A 22,052-nucleotide genomic window follows, 5' to 3' on the forward strand; every position below is an offset into this window, starting at 1 on the left:
GGGTGACAGAGTAAGAGCCTGTCTCCAAAAAAAAAAGTCAAATGAAACCGTTTGTGTTTTGGTGCTTTTTATTGAGTTCCTGTGGGTCACAGCCCATGAGAAATGTAAGGAGGACCCACATGAGGGTCTTTCCTACAGCTCCTTACATACTCAAGCTGTTAGTTGTGGTTTTGTAGTATCTACTAAATATCAACCCATAGGAATGACTTCATATTAAACAATCACAGAGGCTATACTTGGGTGTGTCTTAGTCAGTTCTAAAGTGTCAGTGGAGACCCAGACTCACACCCACACTCCTCAAGACAGGACACAGGACAGGAGAGGCTGTGGCCTTGGATCCTGCGTGGCTCACGTGCGGTTGCTTATTCAGGTGCTGGCTTTGACATGGGAGCTAGCAAGGCCACAGCTGGCCCCTGGTCTGGAGAGTGGGGACTTGGGTGCCAAGGCCACTTTGCCATTGCCCAGCAGGCCAGTGTGCACCCGTGTGCATCCTGTTGACACGAACACTGAGCGGACCGACCCCGGCCGGTGTTCCTGTTAACAAGTCCCGTTTAGCAGCCAGCATTTATAGCCAGCCTGGGACCTGCCTGCCTGGCGGGACCCCGGTGGTTCTGTGTCCTAGGAGCCTCTCTTAGTTCCGGGCCAACCAGGACGGGTCGTTACCCCACATACAGGGTTCTCAGTGTTCACACGCTATGCTGGGGGTCTGGTGCTGTTGTCTCGGGCAGGAGCGGAGGCTGAGGGTCTGCATGTTTACGGCCCTGCGTGGGCCCTGTCCCGGGAGCGAGGTGGAGCCCACGTGGGGAGGTTGTGGTCTCCAGGTGGGCAGCAGCGAGTCATGAACCTCAAGCTCTTGGTAGGTTTTTGTCGGGATGTGGCTGGCTGAGCTTCCTCGTGGCTGCGTGCAGCCTCAGCGGGTGGCTGCGTGCAGCCTCAGCGGGGCATTGTGTTTGATGACAAATGGGATTTAAATCATGGCATCGTCACTGTCTTTTTCAGGGACAATGCTGCACTTAGTTCTTGTGACTCTTCCTGTTGTCAGCCAAGGGGGTCGTCATAACGATCTTCCCTGTCCTTGGGGGTCACCTTCCAGGAAGGGGGGTGTCAGAGAGTGAGTGCAGCTTTGAAAGGCTGATGCTGAGGGTGTGGCATGTGGGATCCCGTTCTTCAGACGACAGTGCCAGTGAGCTTTCCGTGTGGAGCTAAGTTTGCGCAGGGTTCAAGATCCCTTCGAAAATAAATTCAGTGACGACCTGGTTGATGAAAATAATCACTTTTTTTTAATGTTCTAGAGAAAACTCTTTAACTGCTGTGTTATCTATTGCTGTGAAACAGATGAATGTAGTGGCTTAAAACAATACGCTCTCTTACCCCCACACAATGGCTGTGGGCCCGGAGTTTGGGAGTGGCTCGGTTGGGTGCTTCTGTCCTGGAGTCTCACGCAGTTGCAGTTGAGACGTTGCCCAGCTCTGCAGACCTCAAGACCAAGGTCTGGGAGTTAGCAGGAGGAGCCCTCAGCACCACGACCACCTCAGGGCCTCTTGAGTATCCTCACACCATGGCACCAGCTTTCGCAAGAGGACAGGGAGTGACCTAGCTTCAGAAGTTGCCCCTTATTTCCATCCTCCTGGGGGTCGGGTCACAGAAGTCAGTTCAGGGAGAAAGTGGCGCAATGTTGAGTGTCCGCAGGGGATCCTGTGGGAAGGTGGTGCAGTGGTGGGTGTCCGCAGGGGAGCCGGTAGGAGATGGTGCGGTGGTGGGTGTCCGCAGGGGAGCCAGTAGGAGATGGTGCGGTGGTGGGTGTCCGCAGGGGATCCTGTGGGAAGGTGGTGCGGTGGTGAGTGTCCGCAGGGGAGCCGGTAGGAGATGGTGCGGTGGTGAGTGTCTGCATGGGATCCTGTTGGGAAGGCGGTGCGGTGGTGGGTGTCCGCAGGGGATCCTGTGGGAAGGTGGTGCGGTGGTGGGTGTCCGCAGGGGATCCTGTGGGAAGGTGTTGCGGTGGTGAGTGTCCGCAGGGGAGCCAGTAGGAGATGGTGCGGTGGTGAGTGTCTGCATGGGATCCTGTTGGGAAGGCGGTGCGGTGGGGAGTGTCTGCCGGGGAGCCCGTTGGAAAGGCGGTGTGGTGGTGGATATCTGCAGGAGGGCCCATTGGAAAGGCAGCACAGTGGTGGGTATTTGCAGGAGAGCTTGTCCTGGTTGCTTGGGCTGCCGTCACAAGAATACTGTGACCATGAATCGGGCAGCTTGGAAACAACAGGAATCGGCTGCTCACGGCTCGGGAGCCTAGGAGTCCACTATCGAGGCCCTGGTAGGTTTGGTGTCTGGTGAGAGCCGCTGCTTGGCTGGTAAGTAGCGTCTTCTTGCCGTGCCCTCACCTGGTGGAAGGGCCAGGGAGCCCCTTTATCAGGGCACAGATTCCATCTGGGAGGCTGTGCCTTCATGGCCCAGTCACTTCGAAATACCATCCCAAGCAGGATTAGGAGGGCCGCACATGAAGACGCCGCAGAGCCTTCCTGGAGGCTGTGTGCCCCAGCCCCGCCGTCAGCCACCTGCTCCCCCTCACGTCTCCCCAGTTCACCCTCCTCCAGTGCTGGTTTGTAGAACATTTGTGTGAGTTCTTCAGATGATCTGTGAACAGAGGCAGTCTAGGTGGTGGTTTTGTTTTCTAGTCTCCTTTATAGAAAGGAGAGTTTGCATTTCCCTTGTGATTTTGACACACATTGTATTATGAAATATTTTCAGTGTTTGTCAAACTCAGTGTGGAGTAAGCGCATCCCATCAAGATAGGCACTTACAGGCAGCCACAGGAACCCACTGTGTGGTTTCCTTTTAGGTCAGATTTCCTGTCTTACAGCCTCATGTTCCTAGTTGGAAATTAAGGTTGAGACTGTAGCCTCTGTAGCCAGGTGTGCGTTTGTTCTCCGCCAGCTCTGGAGAGGTCTGCTTAGAGGCCCTGCGGCCCCAGAAGTCGTGCCTCTGAGTCTGTGGTTCTTGGCTGCAGGTGGCTTTGCAGTGTCCGGGGATGATTCCGGTTGTCCCACGCGGGGTGAAGGCTGAGGATGCCACCAAACACCCTGCAGGGAGGCTGGCCCCTGGCAGAGCCGTGCAGGTGGCAGCGTCAGCACTGCTGCTGAGACAGCGCAGGGCGTCATTCATGGCCCCTGCCTCCTGGGCCCAGAGCTTCTCCAGGAGAAAGCTGAGGAAAGGGGCCAGCTGTGAGCTGCGGGTGCTTGCCAGGGATCTGGCGACACCTGAGCACGTGGCCGGTGGAACCAGCAGGCCGAGGCTGTGGATTTTGAAGTGCTATCAGCCGTTTCTACTTTCAGAAGCATGAGTTGCATAAAGAAGGGGAATGAAAGGGTTTTTCCTGGAGCAAAACGATGCTTGTGGCAGACCCAGTTGGACCCACAGATGATGCCACGCTTGTGTCGGCAGTGTGACTCCGGCCCACATGTGGGCCTTGTTCTCTCCTCACTGGCTGCCGTCACTGTGTGCTCCGCATCCGTGCAGTTACCCCAGAGCTTTATGTCACAACGTTGAGGCTGGTGGAGAAAGACTGGCCCCTTCACCCCATCTCAGTATTCCTGGAAGGGCCGCCTGGGTCCACAGCCTGGCCCGTTAACTCCCTGGGCAGCTGCTGGGGAGGAGGAAGCACTGCCCGGAAGGAGGGGCTGTGCTGGTGGGTGGCCGTGACGGGGCAGTGGTCTCTTGGACCTGGGTTTCCTGGGCGTGGGCTACTCAGGGATTGCTGAGTTCCTGTCCCAGCCGGGGCTGACCACCACGTCAATGGGGCAGAGTGAGAAACATCCAGGCCACCTGTGCCCCAGCCCCCGCGGCTGCCGAGGTCTCCCCGGGCAGGGCCAGTTGGCGTTCTTGCAGGGCCTGTGTTGGTGCACGTGAGGATGTTTTCTGTGAGCAGCGGCAGAACGTTTACGGACACGAGCGTCGTGGTGGCCGGGCCAGGCCCGTGTCTGAGTGCACGGTGGCCCTAGGGCTCCTCTGTTGAGGCCAGACTTGCCAGCGTTTCATGGAGGCCGCAGGCAGCCACTGCTCCTGGGGGTCTTCCACACGCCCTGCAGGCATGAGGAGGAGCAGCCCCCGCTCTGTCTCTGCCCATTGGACTGTCCCCACCAACAGAAAAAAGGTGCTGTGCCATCCTGCGCAGTGCGTGCCCTGCACCAGTCCCTGGCCCTACACTTCTTAGCAGGTGTTCATTTGTTCATCCTGGTGAGGGAGGGCGATAGACAGGGACAGTGGTACAAAACAGCTTCAGAGCCCAAACCATGGTTGCCACATGCCAGGGCTGGGAGCGCAGACGCCACGCAGGGGAAGTGGGCACAGCCCTGGCTGTGTAGCGGGGAGGGCAGTCGTCCTCCACAACTGGGACTTGCTCCATCAGACCCCTGGCAGGGCTTCCTCCAGCTCCACGTACCCGGGGCTGGAGCACGCTCCACTCCCACACAGACGCTCCACTCCCACACAGACGCTCCACTCCCACACAGATGCTGGAGCTGGGCTCAAGCCTGACCAGCCCTGACCGAGGCCCTTGCCTCCTGGCCTCACCCACTAGGCCTTAACCTCTTGGCTGTAACTTCCTGGCCTTACTCACCTGGCTGTTCTCTCCTGGCTGACCCACCTTGTGTTTAACTTCTCAGTCTTACCTAGTTTGCTTTCACCTCCTTGGTCATAGTCACCTGACCTTACCTACTTTGCTGTAGTGTTTTGACCTTCATCTCCTGTGGGTTCTGGCCCTCCATAGCCGCTTGGCCGTGTGTACCTGGCTCAACCACCTGTCCACACCCACTCGCCTTTTTCTAACTGGCCGTACCCTCCTGCCCTTTCTCTCCCAGGCTTAACGTCTCGGCCTTACCAACCTGGCCTGGATGGTATTGCCCTCATGGTGACCAGGACATCTGGCATCTCACACCTGTAACACACTAATGGGTGCCAGCACAAAGCCATGCACGCCGACCTTCAGGCACCATCGTTGACCATGGGTCATGCTTTTCCTGTCGTGCGTTTGCGCCGGCGTAGCCCTCCGCGGGCCCGTCTGGTGTCGTGCGTTTGCGCCGGCGTAGCCCTCTGCGGGCCTGTCTGGTGTCGTGCGTTTGTGCCGGCGTAGCCCTCTGCGGGCCTGTCTGGTGTCGTGCGTTTGTGCGGGCGTAGCCCTCTGCGGGCCTGTCTGGTGTCGTGCGTTTGCGCCGGCGTAGCCCTCTGCGGGCCTGTCTGGTGTCGTGCGTTTGTGCCGGCGTAGCCCTCTGCCGGCCTGTCTGGTGTCGTGCGTTTGCGCCGGCGTAGCCCTCTGCCGGCCTGTCTGGTGTCGTGCGTTTGCGCCGGCGTAGCCCTCTGCGGGCCTGTCTGGTGTCGTGCGTTTGCGCGGGCGTAGCCCTCTGCGGGCCTGTCTGGTGTCGTGCGTTTGCGCCGGCGTAGCCCTCTGCGGGCCTGTCTGGTGTCGTGCGTTTGCGCCGGCGTAGCCCTCTGCCGGCCTGTCTGGTGTCGTGCGTTTGCGCCGGCGTAGCCCTCTGCCGGCCTGTCTGGTGTCGTGCGTTTGCGCCGGCGTAGCCCTCTGCGGGCCTGTCTGGTGTCGTGCGTTTGTGCCGGCGTAGCCCTCTGCGGGCCTGTCTGGTGCTGCATCAGGTTGGTGGCCTCAGAGGCGCCTCCTGGGTGTGGTCAGGTTCTTGCCCCATGGCTCTTTTCCTTAGATTGCATCACAAGCTGTCTTTGGGCCCTGGGCGTGGTGGAGCCTGGATCCCAGCCCCTTGGTGTGGCCAGTGTGATGCAGCCCCTTCTGCACATCCCACCTCACCTGGCTCTGTGTGCAGGGGGTCACTGGGTCGTCCACCCACCGCCCAGCAAGTCCCACAGCCAAGGCTGGGATGGTGCCTGCTGCACAGCCAGACTCAGAAAGTGCGGTTGGACCCGGTTTGAACGTCTGTCGTTCCTGTCTTTTTTTTAGCCTCCTAGGACGTGAACTTGCCACCGTCCTCAAGCTTACGGGCAGCCCTGGCTTTCCTCATCTTCTGTGGGGAAGGGGGTTGTGAAGATGCCCAGGAAATTGTCCGGTGGTCTTGCAGGGGTCGTCTTGCTGGGCTTTTAGTCTTGGCTGCCTGGCTTGTACCTGGGCTGCCTCCCCATGTCCCCTGACTTACCTGGGTGGCACCATGGGGTCATGGCGTCTCCTTGTTCCCGTGGTGTTGTCTATAGAAGGGTGCATTCGAGTGCCTTTACTCTCAGTGAAGACAGCAACCCCCATCGCCACACCGCAGCCCCACTGCCTGAGGTGCGTGGCCTCCTCGGACCCTGGGTACTCAAGCGTGCTGCCATGTGTGTGCTCATGCTCAGGCTGCCATGCCTGGGCTGCCAGCACGCCACTCCCAGAGGCCGCCCCTCCAAGACCTCCTCTTGGGATGGCCTTTCCTTCGCAGAGCCCAGCCCCTGGGGACTGACATTTTGTTGGGACTAGGAAGAGAATGAAACATTTCATGACTTTTCTGGAGAAGCAGGATGAGGTTGACAATTCTGATAGGAGTCCCCCTTAATGTTTCTTGCTGTGTGGCTGTACCGTTAGGTGTGTGTTACTGCCGTATAGCTGGACCATTAGGTGTGTGCCCCTGCTGTGGCTATACCGTCACCTGTGTGCCCCTGCTGTGGCTGTGCCATCACACGTGTGTTCTTGCTGTGTGGCTATACTGTCACACGTGTGCCCCTCTGTATGGCTGTACCATCATGCATGTGTGTCCAGCTGTGTGGCTGCACCATCACGCGTGTGCCCCCGCTGTGTGGCTGCGCCATCACGCCTGTGCCCCTGCTGTGTGGCTGTACTCTTATCTGTGCCGCCTTTCGTTTAACATTCTATTGTGAACGTTTTCCTCATTACAGTCGTGATTTTTCAAGACTGTGTGGATTTTGTAAGTCGTGGCTAATTCCTGGTGGACGGTGCTGTTTTGGCCCTGCAGGTGCCATGGTGATAGCAACATTCCTTCTCCGGGCCTGGCGTTCTCCGGGGTGTTCCTGGAGTTGCTTAACTGTGGCCCTTCTGCCTTTTTACGACGTTATTTGATAGAACCCTTGAGGGTGGTTTTAGACACCCCTAGTTTTGTAGCCCTTTTAGCTGTTGTATTTATTATTGTTTTGTTGCTTTCTGCAGGCCGGTCTAATTGAAGCCAACGGAGAACTCAAGGTCTTCATAGACCAGAACCTTAGTCCCGGAAAAGGTAAGGGCACCTGTTCTGGACACACTTGTGTTGATGAATGCGTGAAGCTTCACGTGTTTATGAAGCTGTTGACGTTGAAGCCTCTTGCTAATGATGGCATCTCCTGCACGGGCACCTTTGTGCTCTGAGAATCCAGGAGGGTGGGCGTAGGGGCCTTCTAATATTTAGAACACAGCCTGCACACACACACCAGAAGCTTTGTGGATTTTGAATTCTAAGGTGTGTATACTATTTGCAAACATTTAGAAAAAGGTAGAATAATGTAAAGAAGAAATAAAGACAATTTGTTTTCCCGCCACCCAAAGATAATGACGTCTCAGCAGTGGTGTGGGCTCTTCCAGAAGCCAGACTCACCTGTGCTGTTTGAGGAAAGATGGGTGTACCATGGTGCACACCTCCTGCGAAGCAAGCACTTGCCACGTTTAACGCTTCGCATGTGTATTTTACTAGCTCTTGAGGAAAAGCCATTTTTCTTGTCTTGAGGAATCCAGGGGAGGAAGTCAGCTGGAGAGGTTGAAGCCGCCTCTTCCGGGTCCCACGGTTGGCAGTTTCCATTTTACACCTTGGAGTGGTGCTGTGGTTTACATTCATGAAGGTGTGTGTGCTCACCAGGTAAACTCCTTACCTGTGCTGGGTTAGGACACACCACTTAGAAGCTTTGATGTGCGGTGCTTGGCCCCTCGTGAGAGGTTGTGCTGTGTGGAGCTGGGAGTGCGTGCAGGGCGGTTCATTGTGGTTTGTTGTGATATTGCTGGGAGACAAGCTTGTGGAAGAGCTTGCTTTGTCCTCAGACGTTTCTGCCTGCAGAACCTAGTGGGCCCACTGAGTGCTCTGGTCGCGACATGCATGCACTTGGTTGCGTCAGCCCAGGGAGGAGCCTAGAGGCCTGGATGCGTTTCCGTTTTAGATTCCTAGAAGGAACTTTCTGATTTTTCTTTTCTTTTTTTTTTTTTGAGACGGAGTCTCGCTCTGTCTCCCAGGCTGGAGCGCAGTGGCCGGATCTCAGCTCACTGCAAGCTCCGCCTCCCGGGGTCCCACCATTCTCCTGCCTCAGCCTCCCGAGTAGCTGGGATTACAGGCGCCGCCACCTCGCCCGGCTAGTTTTTTGTATTTTTTAGTAGAGACGGGGTTTCACCGTGTTAGCCAGGATGGTCTCGAACTCCTGACCTCGTGATCCGCCCGTCTCGGCCTCCCAAAGTGCTGGGATTACAGGCTTGAGCCACCGCGCCCGGCCTTCTGATTTTTCTAATTATTCCCATATATAAAATGAGCTTTTTTTACTCTTAACATTGAGACCCTTGTAAGTGACCTCTCAGTGCTTGCCGTGGCTCTGGGGCGTGGGATTGTGGTGACCAGGCCACCAGCTCTCTGCTGAGGCTTGACCCTGCTGCCCGTCCCTTTCTGTCCAGTGCTGGTGCGGGTGCCCATGGTGCCATCTGCCTCCAACCCCTACGTGCTGCGGAGCCAGGTCCAGGTGTCTCCTTGGGGCCCGTCCCTAGGTCCTACTCTGGTCTCTTCCTTGGGAGAACTTGGCCTTGTGACCTGAGCCAGCCTGCAGCCTCCCCAGCCTCCTGCTGCCTGTGGGCCCTGCCAGAGGAAGGTGGTGGGACTGGCCCTGCTCTTCTGCTGACACAGGTCCTTCCCTGCTGCTTTTCTAGGAATAGGGAGCAAATCTGCGCAGCCCTTTTAGGATTATTTATGAGCTTTTTGTCTTGATCATTTGAGGATTCACAGATTGCTCGAGAGAAGTATAGTTTTAGTGTAACTAATTGAACACTTAAAAGTGCACAAGTTGCAGGCATGACATTTTCTGTTCAAGTGATAAAGCAGAAATAACAATGAAAAATTCACCATTTTCACCATTTTATGCTTGAAATGATGAAGTCTGTTACTATGGTGTTGAATTTGAATTCCTCTTGTTAGGTTACATGCAGTCAGCTTTCTTACCACATGTGGGCTGTCTCCTTTTCCATTCTTACTCACAAATCTGTGCTTAAATCTGTAACAGGTTTAATGGAGCTGAAGAGTTGAATTGCTGGGATTAGGAGGGAACATACTCTGGCATTTGTGGCATAGCTGAAAATGTTCTGGTTTTGACCCGGCTCGCGGCAGGGCCATGCGTTTCCCGTCTGCTTGCCCCACGTGCCCCGGCCCCTGATCCCCCCGAGGTGAGCCTTGGGATGGTCAGTTCTTTCCCCGGATCGTCGGCAGCGGCTCTTGGGCCTCCCCTCCCCTCACCTGGTGTTGATTCCACCACACACGTGGAGCTTTTGTTGTTGTTGTTGTTTTTGAGATGGAGTCTCACTCTGTCGCCCGGGCTGGAGTGCAGTGGTGTGATCTCGGCTCACTGCAACCTCCGCCTCCCGGATTCAAGTGATTCTCCTGCCTCAACCTCCTGAGTAGCTGGGATTACAGGTGCCCACCACCATATCCAGCTAATTTTGTGTTTTTAGTAGAGATGGGGTTTCACCATGTTGGTCAGGCTGGTCTCCAACTCCTGACCTCATGATCCGCTCGCCTCAGCCTCCCAAAGTGCTAGGATTACAGGCGTGAGCGACTGCACCTGGCCACACGTGGTTATTTTAAATTTGCTTTTGCGTCAGTGACATGTTCATGTTTTAAAGTTTTGAAGTATGAAAAGGTGCAGAGAGACCTGGCCACACGTGGTTATTTTAAATTTGCTTTTGCGTCAGTGACATGTTCATGTTTTAAAATTTTGAAGTGTGAAAAGGTGCAGAGAGGTTTCCTTCTTTCCTCTTCTGCCCAGCACGTTAGCACCAGTGTTCACTTCCGGTGTTTGTTCCAGAGAATTCTGTTTAACAAATAGAACAGTTTGTTGGTGTTTGCATGTGTCTGTGTCAATATGTGTGCATGAGTGCGCGTGAGGAACGTGTGTGTCACTGAGTGTGCATGTGAGGAGTGTGTGCATGAGTGTCAGTGTGTATGCGTGAATGAGTGTGTATGTGAGGAGTGCTTGTCGGTGCATTGTGCATGAGGAATGACTGCATGTCTGAGTGTGCATGAGTTGAGTATGTGTTGAGTGTGCATGTGTGTTGTGTGCATCAGTTGTGTGAGTACGTGAGTGTACCTGTGAGTTTGCGTGTGTGTGCATGCGTGTGAGTTGTGTGCATGTGTGTGCAAGTGAGTTGTATGTGTGAATTGTGAGGAGTGTGTGTGGAGTGCATGTGTTGTGAGTGTGCATGAGTTCACGTGAGTTGTCAGTTGTGTTCGTGCATTTGTGAGTCGAGGTGTGTTGTGTGCATGAGTTGTGTGCATGTGAGATGTGAGTATGTGAGTTGTGTGTGTGAGTTGTGCGTGAGTTGCATGTGAATTGTGTGCATGTGCACATGTGAGTTGGGTGTGAGTTGAGTGAGTTTTGTGTGTGGAGTGTTGTGTGTGTTGTGTTCTGTGCGTGTGCATGTGTGTATGTTGTGTGCGTGAATTGAATGAGTGTGTGTATGTGCGAGTTGAGTATGAGTTGTGTGAGTATGCGTGTATGTGCATGAGTTGAGTGTGAGTTCTGATTGTGCATGTGTGTGAGTTGTGTGTGTGAGCGTGCAGCCCTTGCTTCCGCAACAGACACCCGTCTTCACTAGTGGGCCCCCCTTGCCTCTAGTTTGGGAGGTGGGGCGGTCTAGGCAGGGTCCTCGGCGCCCTTAGATGGAGCCGTTGCGGGTGCTTTTTGAGTTGCCCTCGGTGGTGCAAGTGAGCAAGGCTCCGCCTTCCTCTGTCTGTGCCCTGCGAGCCCAGGGCATGGTCAGTAGCACTTCGAGGGCTGTGGAGCCCTTCCTTGAGTCAGATCTTAAGGCAGGACAGGAGCTGTCCCGGTGAGAGTGGATCAGGGGAAGGTAGAGGGGATGAGCCCAGCCGAGGCTCCTCGTGGGTCCCTGGCCCTGGTCCTCCCAGCTCCACTCCATGCCACAGCTGCCTGGGGCCACTGTGTCTCTTCCTGCTGCTGCCGTGGGGGGCCTGTGTCCAGGTCCCCACTGTGATTGTCAGTGTTCTCCAGAGCAACAGCCAGGGCGACAGGGAACCCAGGTGGGGACTCACGACAGGACCCAGCCTAGCCATAGTGGGGCCATCAGGGCGGAGCCTGCAGGGCGGTTGGTGATGAATTCTTTTTCTGGAAAAATGTAGGTTTTGCTCTAAAAGCCTTCAACGGGTTAGACGAGGCCCACCTGCATCGAGCACAATTTCCTTTGCTTAATGGCTCCTTTTCAAGGAGCTTAGCGGCAAGTTCTCAGCTGGCCTTTGGCTGAATAACGGGATAGAGCACCGTCAGGCTGACACGTAAAACTGACCACCACACCCTTCGAGGCTCAGAAAACTGCTTTCCACCCAGAGAAATGCACCAAACTCGAGACATTTTGCATCCACAGGCTCCCCAAGGATGAGAGTCCCAACGTGGAGGTTTTGACAATACATTTTACGTGGGCTATTTTAGTCGTGGCTGTTTGGTTTGCCTCTAATTGTTCCCTGAGAGCAAAATGCTGCTGTGAACATTTGCACACACACTTTGTGTGTCTGACAGTTCCGTGTCCTCACCACCATTTGGTGGTGTTGGGTTTTCAGGCTTTGTGTGTCGCAGGTGGGCTCTTACTCATATCATGCCTGTGGCCCCGCGGTACTGGTAGGAGCTTTCCCTCTGGCTTTGCCTGGTCCACCCTGCCCCCGTCCCAGCGTGACCTGGCCCCAGGGCTGCCTGCATCCTCCTCCCTGATGTGTGCAATCCTGTCTGACCTGCGCCTCGTCCTCAGGGAGGCCAGCCGGGAGGCCACAGCTGGCCTGGAAGTGTGCTTGTCTGTCTGTACCTCAGGGCTGCCTGTGCACCCCCTGTACTGAGGGGTGATCCAGGCTCACTGAGAATCTGCCCACACTGTTCCTGAGAGCGCAGATACGTGTGTAGGCCAGGTGCAGGGGCTCACACCAGAAATCTCAGTGCTGCAGTGGGAGGATTGCTTGAGGCCAGGAGTTCAAGACCAGCCTGGGCATCAACATGAGGCCCCATCTCTACAAAATAAAAAAAAAAAAAAGTAGCCAAGCATGGTGGCGCATGCCTATAGATAGTCGCAGCTACTTGGGAGGCTGAGGCAGGAGGATCACTTGAGCGTGGGAGGTCGAGGCTGCAGTGAGTTGTGATTGAGCCTCTGCACTCCAGCCTGGGCGACAGAGCCAGACCCCGTCTCAAATGAGTAGGCCGGGCACTGTGGCTCACGCCTGTTATCCCAGCACTTTGGGAGGCCGAGGCAGGTGGATCACCTGAGGTCAGGAGTTCAAGACCAGCCTAGCCAACATGGTGAAACTGCCTCTCCACTACAAATATAAAAATTACTGGGGCGCTGTGGTGCACGCCTGTAATCCCAGCTATTCAGGAGGCTGAGGCAGGAGAATCACTTGAACCCAGGAGGTGGAGGTTGCAGTGAACCAGGATCGCTCCACTGCCCTCTAGCCTGGGTGACAGAGTGAGACTCTGTCTCAAAAAAAAAAAAAAAAAAGAGTAAATGTATAAGTGTACATTTGAGTGTGTACTTTGGCAGCTGGTGCGTGGAGTGTCTGCGTCCTCCCCATGCTGTGTGGTGGCTCCTGTCTTTAGTCACTGGGGCCCTTCCAGTCGTGGCTTCGGCGACTGCGATGTGTTTGCTACCTTTGGTTATTTGCTGCCTTTTTCTCATAGTGTGCTCATGATTTTTAACATAGTGGGTCCGTGGAGAGCGCTCAGACACAGGTCATGGCTGTGCACGGTGCAGGTTCACCTTGTCTGCGGCGCCGGGCCCGGGTCCCTCGGTTGCTGCTCATATGGGAGTGCCCAGCACATGTGGGCGTTGGATTATACATGTCCTCTTAGCCCAGAATGACTGCTTCCGAAAGAGCATCTCCCTTTGTTGTGTCTTTACTTTCCTCCTGCTTCAGTCTCATGTCTGTCAGCTTTAGGGTTCTAAGTGGAGGAGGAAATTTATCAGTGATGTGTGGTCAGCAGCTTAGTGTTGCTTACGTAATTCCTTACTCGTGGTGACTGTCGCTTGTGAACTGTGCCCCCCCACCACCCCCCCACACACGCACTGATCTTTGTACAACTGTTAGGAAGGGGGTTATAGGAAGGGAGGGTATAACTTTTGGTTGGCCTCTTCAAACTGCCAGCCTCCTACAGAACTGTCAGGAGAGGCCATCCGCTTTTTCTCTCTTCGTATTTCTCTGTTTTTAGCCTGAAAGACATTAAAAACCCAGCCTCTGTTTTTAGCCCAGTAATGGCATTTCTGTGGCTGTAACCCTTGTTCCCAGGTGTGAGATGATGACTCTTGGATGCAGGGTAGCCTGCTGGAGCTCTGTGTGTTTGGACAGAGAGGTTCTTGGGAGTGACTTCAGCCATGCTGTGAACTTGGAGTAGTAACCGCGTGTTCTCAGGAGCAGGTCCTGCCGGGGGCCCAGCCACGTCAGGCACAGTAGGTGTGTGGTTTGTGCAGCTGAGGTCTCTGATAACTGCCAGAGGATAGGTTTTGTGTGGGAGTTGCCTCAGCCTGCGTTCTAGGAGCTCAGGTCTCCTGAGTCTGAATGGAGTCTGGGGAGAGCAATGTCTCCATTGGGCAGGTGCCTGGCTGTGGTCACTTAGGCAGGAGCTTCCTCCTCAGTGCTGACAACAGAGAAGAATGTTCTGTTGTGGCCAGTCAAGTGTGCACAAATGCTGCTTGCAAGCCAGCCACAGAGGCACTCCCCTGCGGAGCTACTTCCCTGCGGAGCCGCTCCCCTGCAGAGGGGCTGTGCTTGACCAGATGAGCAGATAAAACATCTCCAGCTTGGTGGGCAAAACAGTAACTCGTAGACCTCTGGCTCTGACAATGTAAAGATGTTAAAATTGTTTTTCAGAAAATACAAAACTTTATGGTTTCATAATTTATCTTAAGCCCTATAGATATTAATAGAATAGGACAAGTAATGATAAAAATGTGAGTACTGTATTTAGACTCCTTTTTCTGTTAATGGATTATAGCAACTTAGACCATATATATTCTTAACTAATTTTCTTCCCAAGAAAGGAATTCTCCATTTAAAATGCTGTATATAAAATGTTTTTAATTAGTTCTTTTGAAAAAGGCTATGTGTGCCTTTTACAGTTGAAACAATATTATTTCTGTAGAGTCAGCTTATGGGCCATGTCTTCATGTGACTCAGCTTGTCCCTGAAATGTTAGTCCTCCTCCCTCCCATGCATAGATTGTGTGGGTCAGTCTTACCAAGAAAATATGTGGAACACTCTACTTATATTGCCAGATTAAAACTAAATGATTGGCTGGGCACGGTGGCTCACACCTGTAGTCCCAGCACTTTGAGAGGCCAAGGCGGGTGGATGACTTGAACTCAGGAGTTCAAGACCAGTCTGTGCGATGCGGCGAAACCCTGTCTTTACAAAAAATAAGAAAATTCGCCGGGTGTGGTGGTGCGAGCCTGTAGTACCAGCTACTTGGGAGGTTGAGGTGGGAGGATCCCTTGAACCGGGAGGTGGAGGTTGCAGTGAACTGAGATTGTACCACCGCACTCCTGCCTGGGTGACAGAGTGAGACCCTGTCTCAAAAACAACAACAACTACTAATTGAAATAACATTCTACCCTGAGGTGGACAAAAAAGTGGCGGGGAGCGACAGCCTGGCTGCCACTGGTGCGTTTGGACTGGAATGACCGCCTGGGGAACTGGGCGGACTCTGGGACGGCGGCCGCTTGGACCCAGGCTTCGCTGGCGGCAGGCGTGCTGAGAAAAACACACAGCATGCGGTTCAGTAATAACAAACAGCATTTTCATATGACGTCTGTGTTCATATGACCACTTTATTACGATGGAATAGTGTAGCAGCGTTTGAGGAAATCAGCGTGATCTGTACGTGTGGGTAAGTCTGAACACAGTGTTGGCAGAATTGCAGAATGCGAGCCAGATAATATTTGTCTGTGTTTCAGAGGCGCACAAAAAACAATCGTTGTAGCCTTAGGTTCAGTTCCGCACATCCTGGAAAAGCATGAAAAATGAAGAGAGTGCGTCCCTGCAGGCCCTGGGCGCCGCACACGGGCAGCCTCGCGGGGAGGCTGAGGGTCCTGGGGACTCATTTTATTTCTGCTCCTTATGTCTCTACGAAACTTGAAGCAAGTACGATGATAACAGTGTATCTGAAGTGTACTGGAATAAAATTGTCGTGTTATTGTTTGTATTTGAAAAGTTTCTCAATGAATAGAAACAAGAAGCCCAGCCAGGCACATTGGCTCACACCTGTAATCCCAGCACTTTGGGAGGCCAAGACGGGTGGATCACCTTAAGTCACGCGTTCAAGACCAGCCTGGCCAACATGGTGAAACCCCATCTCTACTAAAAATACAAAAATTAGCCGGGCGTGGTGGCGGGTGCCTGTAGTCCCAGCTACTCAGGAGGCTGAGGCAGGAGAATCGCTGGAACCTGGGAGGCGTAGGTTGCAGTGAGCCGAGATGATGTCACTGCACTCCAGCCTGGGCAGCAGAGCAGGACTCCATCTCAAAAAAAAAAAAGAAAAAAAGAAAGAAAGAAACCCACCCACCCAGCTCTGGTCCCCAGACATCACTGCCCTTTCCAGCCTGTACTTCTGGGTGTGGGTCTGAGATGTATTCAGGGAGGGCCCTTGCTGCTCACTGGCCGGGTGGGCGTGCGAACTCAGCCCCTATCTCAAGGCCCTTCTGAAATGCTGCTCTGGGGCGGGGCAGGGGATACTCACCCTCAGCCTCAGGATTTCTTTCTTCTCCCTGTTACTGATGCACGTACCCTGCCCTCTGTCCTGCAGAGACTCAGCTGGTGACCCAGGGGTGCTGCTGGTTGATGTGTGCTGCTCAGAGGTTCTCTGTTGGTTTGTGTCTAGGCTGGGAGGGGCCCTCTGTGCTTGGCAAGCCCTCGGGCTCCAAAACCCTTTACCTGCAACTGGTGTGGGGGCTCAGACTCCAGGTGGACAACAGGAGCGAGTGGGGAAGCTCAGGGGCCCTGGACATCTGCCTGCATTCACTCATCCTGTGCTGGGTACCAGAGGAGGGACCCTCTTCCGTCTGTGTGTTTCTCCCCCTTCCTAGCTGTGAAAACCCTTAGCAACCCACCCCAGCCTCATGGTGCTGGCCTCTGGCCCAGAGAGAGAGACCTGGTTGGAAGGACAGATGGCGTAGACAGGCCAGCCAGCCGGCCTGTGGGCAGAGCAGATGGAGGGCAGGCCAGATGCCCCGAGGGTCTCAGCTACACTGCTGTCCCACAGCCCCACCACCCCCCGAATCCCCGAGTCCTACCCACACTCACTGCTGGGGCAGGAAAGGGGAGCCCCAGACTGGGACGCCCGAGTGCACGGTACCTGTGGTGCTGGTGGGCGGCGCTGTGGCCGGGCGCTGTGGTGCTGTGGCCGGGCCATGCAGGACGGAAAGAGCCGCCTGGCTGCTGATGGGGAGTGATGGTGCCACTGGCTTTTGTGAACTCAGAGGTCTGTTGCTTTCTCCACATTTATTGAAATTAGAGACTCGTTTGCAAATTTTAAAAGATGTTATCTTTGTAATGAATCAGCTAAATATTCTTGAAAGCTTACTATTTACTCATCTGTACATGAATCTGAAAAGTGTTTAATTATGTATTTTAAATCATTCCCTGCATAGTAGAATATTATGTTTGCTTTTAAAAAGTCTTTCTCTGGTAAGTATTACACAGTGTATATGTGCATCAAATCATCACTTGTACATTTTGAATATGTACAATCTTTACTTTTCAATTGAATATTCTAAAATAAAAATATCTTTCACATATATAAAACAATTAAAAAGTAAATATTTGCCCTTTCTTAGGATACACATCTTTATTTTTGGAAGAAAATTATCCCACAGCAGATCATCTTATTTTAGTTCCAGAAAAGAATTTTAAATATGTGTTGATATTGGTTGGTAAAAATACTAATATTTAACCCAGTTGAATCAAAAGGCAAATGTCTTTTTAATCACTTCCTAATAATCTGTCTTGGCCAACTTAGGTTATTAAGAGAAATTATTAAGTGTTCTTATATAGCAGCAAAATTCATTCTTTAGTATATTTTAAAGAAACGCATAAAAAGCAGTAGATGTTTTTAGAACGCATGGGTTGTAAAGGGCCCCAAAATGAAACCAGATCGCAAAGACGACGTATTCGAAAGTCTCACCAATGATTTGTGAGTCATTTTGGTGCTGACTGGTGGGAATGAAGGGAGATGCCTGTGGGGAAGTCCAGGGTCCTGCAGCTCCTCGGGCGGCTGTCGGGGGAGGCCCGAGGTCGGACGGGCAGCCGTCCGGGGAGGCCTGAGGTGTGGCGAGATTGGGAAGTTCTCCTTTCCTGATATTGTCATGACCCGCAAGTCTGTCTTTTCTTCACCTGAGGGTATCGCGCATTTTCAAATGTGGGGCCATCGGCTCAGCTCCGCCAGCCATGCCGCGGGGCACTGCGAGCCCCTTGCTCCTCCGTGTGGCCGCCTAACGCCCCTCCCGGGCTGTGCTGGCCACGCGGGCCTCCCACCTTGTTTCCCAGGGTGCTCGCTACCACCTAGTTTACAGGTTCCTCTGTTCTCTCTGCCTGCTGATGCCAGTTTTTGAACTTTATCATTACTGCTTCATTTTACTATTTTTGTGTAAATGTTCCAGGACTTTGTCCACTGCTGTGTCCCTAGGACCTTTTGCATTCCGCTGTTGGAGGAGAGAGGCCTCACGTCTCCTGCAGAGGGGTCCCCACTTGCTTCACCAGTGTTCTGAGGGCTCCTGTGTGTTTAGAGGCGCAGCCTCCACGGAAGGCACGCTCCTTCCTGGGAACAAATGTGGCTCTCCTTCCTAAGGAAAAGTGGATTATCAGATTTCCATGCTAGGTTTGCAACCTCATAGAGAAATGTTGGGATAAAAGTTCTACTTTTAAAATTCTGTTCCATAATTGTCACAGAATCACAGACTTTTCCAGGCCGTGGTCCCACCAGCACGTTCTGCAGACCTCACCGAGGGGCCAGAGCAGTGGGTGATCAGCCTGGGTCACCTGGGTCGCGTCAGCACGGCCCTGCAGCTCTCCCCTTACGGTTTTACGTTGGGAATTAAGCTTCATGGAGGTGTTTGCACTTGAGCCATGGATTTGAGACAGTACAAGTGGGGAAAGCTAAGCATCTCTAATTGGAAGCACCATCTTGCTGGACGGTCACTTTTAGCCTTAACTTAGAAAAGGAGTCTCGCCCTTGACCTGGTGTCTTTGTGTTGCAGGCGTGGTGTCCCTCGTGGCTGTTCACCCCTCCACCGTCAACCCGCTCGGGAAGCAGCTCTTGCCAAAAACCTTTGGACAGTCCAATGTCAACATTGCCCAGCAAGTGGTAAGGCTCCCGCAGGAGCGGCCAGTCGGGATCTTGGTGCGGGGTCGGGGTTGGGTGAGCCGTGTGGTTGGGGGTGTTCCCAGGCATGACTGGATTTGGACTCTGGTTGCAGCATAGGGCCTTCCCCTCGTCAGGGAGCCCATGGCCAGTGCTAGATTTTCCACGGCCCTCTGCAGCTGCCTGCGTGTTGTTGTGGGAGACATGATGGCATGCACAGCACTCCTGTGTGCCCCAGCCCACACCGTCCTTCCAGTAGCTGGAGGGTGGTGGGCGGGGCCCCAGCCCCAGCCAGAGGCACCTTCCTCTTAGTGTCAGAGCTCAAAGCTCTTCTTCTAACAAGGGCTTCTTACGTGATGTGGCCGAGCATTGGCCGTGGCCCTCCTGGCGACACCAGGCTGGGAAGCCAGGTAGGGGCAGGGCCCTGGCCGTGGCTGTGCCTTGGCCCCGGGGCAGTGACGGGGCAGATGCCGCTCGCTCAGCTGCGCACAGGAGAGGGGCGCATGGGCGTTGGGAAACGGCGCGTCCCCCTCCCCAGGCTGCTGCTGGCCAACTGATGCCGCGTCTCACAATGCTGTTTCCTGTCTCTGTCTACCCTCCGCGTTCTTGCCGGTGGCAGGCTATTGGAGACAAGGAGCCCGCACGGAATCCTGACCTCACCAGAAGTGGGGCCCCAGGCACTGGGTGGGCAGGTTTGGCTGTGACTGGAGCTGGTGGTGAGGGACACAGCAACCCCAAGGCTAGGCTGGGCTTCCAGTCCTTCCTCAGGGACTTGTTTATGGTGCCTGAGAGCTCCTTCCTGGTCCTGAGATGATGCTCTGGCCCCGCCTGGGCAGCTGTCCCAGCCCTGTTCCTGCCAGCCGTGGGCTTTGGTGATGCAGCACCTCTCGCACCCCAGCCTCCTGGTCCGCTCCAACCCCTCACCCTGCACTGCCTATGCTGTGGCCCTGTCCTCTTACAAGGATTGAACACCTCCGGGTGGGATGAGAACCTGTCCGTTCACCTATCCCCAGGTGTCTCTCAGGCATCCCCAGGTGTCCTCACGTGTCTCTCAGGCATCCCCAGGTGTCCTCACGTGTCTCTCAGGTGTCCCCAGGTATCCTCCCATGTCTCTCAGGCATCCCCAGGTGTCCCCAGGTGTCCTCATGTCTCTCAGGCATCCCCAGGTATCCTCCCATGTCTCTCAGGCATCCCCAGGTGTCCCCAGGTGTCCTCATGTCTCTCAGGCATCCCCAGGTATCCTCACGTGTCTCTCAGGCATCCCCAGGTGTCTCTCACGTGTCCCCAGGTGTCTCTCAGGCATCCCCAGGTGTCCTCACGTGTCTCTCAGGTGTCCCCAGGTGTCTCTCAGGTGTCCCCAGGTGTCTCTCAGGCATCCCCAGGTGTCCTCACATGTCTCTCAGGTGTCCCCAGGTGTCCTCATGTCTCTCAGGCATCCCCAGGTGTCCTCACGTGTCTCTCAGGTGTCCCCAGGTGTCTCTCAGGCATCCCCAGGTGTCCTCACGTGTCTCTCAGGTGTCCCCAGGTGTCTCTCAGGTGTCCCCAGGTGTCTCTCAGGCATCCCCAGGTGTCCTCACATGTCTCTCAGGTGTCCCCAGGCATCCTCAGGTGTCCCCAGCCCTGTAGAGAGCTCTCTGTACTGAGCTGTTTTCTGTTGTCTAGGGCATCTCCCTTTGGTCTAATCATGTTTTCTTTAGAGAACAATGACCACATACCAGGGATATTTTGGTCATTTTTGTACTTTAGTCTTTATTTTATATGCAGTCCTGCTATTTCCATTTATTTAAATACCCTTGAAATTCTCTGGACTCTTTAACAGATCTTAGGATATGAGTTTTAAGAGAGAGCGGCTTGTGGGTCACACCCTTGAGAGATGTGAGCGGGATTGCCTTCCCCGTGAGCCCCCGCACGCACCCCCTCCCCATGCGTGCTCCCCCGCACCCCGTGCGTGCTCCCACACAGCTGTCCTGAGTGAGCGGTTCCAGGTCCCACGCAGCTTTCACGGCCCCTTTCCTGCCAGTGGGAGGTGACAGAAACCTCGCTCTGCAGAAGTTTTGTGGCCATTGAAAGTAGCGGTTTGTGGAAGCTCTTCCATGTTATACGGCTGATATAACTGATCACGGCTGATCACGGCTTTTCAGTAAATGCCATTTTGATAAACGCTAAAAATTCAGTTTTTGTTTTGCTTTATAATTAGATTATAGATTTGACTATAAGTTGATTGGGAATTATAAGGTTGATTTTATAGGTGCTGTGTATCATAGCGGAGTTTATCTGGGTGATTAATTGTAGCACCACTTCCGTCTTGACTGCCGGTCTGAATACACTGGAGGAAAATGAATGAGAAGATTATCTTACTGATGTGCTTTAAACTTTGTCACTGAAAGTCTAGTTCCTGATTTAAATTCACCTGTTCGGGTGGAGCTTATCATTGCTGTTTTATGCTTTGCAAAATCTCAGTGATAGGAGTTAAAGCTGACAAATGGCAAATGTCTCTTAAACCTTTTTATATACCAGAGGTTTACAAAAACCGGGACTGGCTCCTTCTGATGCGAGGGGTGGAGCTCAGTCCAGGCATGTGAGTGAAAGCGGTGGGAGGTTCCTTCGGTCTCTGACCTTCACCAGCAGGCACAGGGCTTGTCAAGGTCAAGGTCTTTTGAGGTGCAAATGCTCGTGAAGCCTGCAGTGCTGCAAAGCATAGCTCACGCACAGGAAGGTGTGCGGGACGGATGCGCTCAGGCGGCAGGAGCAGCGGCCTGTGTGAGACCCCCGTGAGAAGCAGCCCCCACCCAGGCCTCTGTCCCAGAAGGTGGCCTCTGTGGTCGCAGTGGCCTTTCCTTTGCAGCTGCACCGCTGGCCATGTCTCTGGACACTGCAGTTAACCCTGGTCCATCTCTAGGACTCTGTGTCTGGTGGGGTCACGCTGCACAGAGGCGTTGTAATCTCAGTTTTTAGAGTGTGTGAAATTAAGGTGCAAAAAGTGTGCTCTTAGGGCAGAAGGAATTCCTTAAATCAGGAATCCCCAACCCCTGGGCCTGTTAGGAAGCTGGCTGCATAGCAGGAGGGGACTGCCTGAGCCCTGCCTCCTGTCGGATCAGCGGCATTAGGTTCTCGGTTCTCAGGAGCGCAAACCCCACTGTGAACAGCACATGCAGGATCCAGGCGGCACTCCTTATGAGAACCGAACGCCTGATGATCTGAGGTGGAGCAGTTTCTTCCCCAAACCACCCCCCACCCCGGTCTGTGGAAAAACTGTCTTCCACAAAACTGGTCCCTAGTACTGAAAAGGTAGGGGATCGCTGCTTTAAAACACCAGGGTTCGCTGTGGAGCCAGTGAGGGGGGCTCCTGGGGGAGGAGGACTGGTCTCAGGCAAGGTGGACCTCTGGCAGGTCCTCTACTGTGGGATGCTTACACCGCGTGCTCCATTTTCTAGCAACTGCTGGCATGGAAGCTGCAAAAGCTTTAGAATCAAACGGCTGTGTTTGAAGCCGTG

General features: G+C 54.0%; 1 protein-coding gene across 30 annotated transcripts in view; it reads left to right on the forward strand.

Annotated features, from left to right (window-relative positions):
• TFDP1 (transcription factor Dp-1) overlaps positions 1–22,052 on the forward strand; it is a 58,145-nt gene that overhangs the window by 23,312 nt on the left and 12,781 nt on the right. For 19 of the 30 annotated variants that reach the window (XM_074021526.1, XM_074021529.1, XM_074021531.1 and 16 more), the window contains 2 exons: positions 7,148–7,214; positions 18,455–18,561. In XM_074021526.1, coding sequence (XP_073877627.1) covers positions 7,148–7,214; positions 18,455–18,561 — 174 coding nt within the window. The remainder of the gene's footprint in view (positions 1–7,147; positions 7,215–18,454; positions 18,562–22,052) is intronic. The other 11 variants (XM_074021543.1, XM_074021547.1, XM_045377565.3 and 8 more) reach the window with 1 other exon arrangement.

Source organism: Macaca fascicularis, chromosome 17 (assembly GCF_037993035.2).
Source record: "Macaca fascicularis isolate 582-1 chromosome 17, T2T-MFA8v1.1".
NCBI lineage: Eukaryota > Metazoa > Chordata > Mammalia > Primates > Cercopithecidae > Macaca > Macaca fascicularis.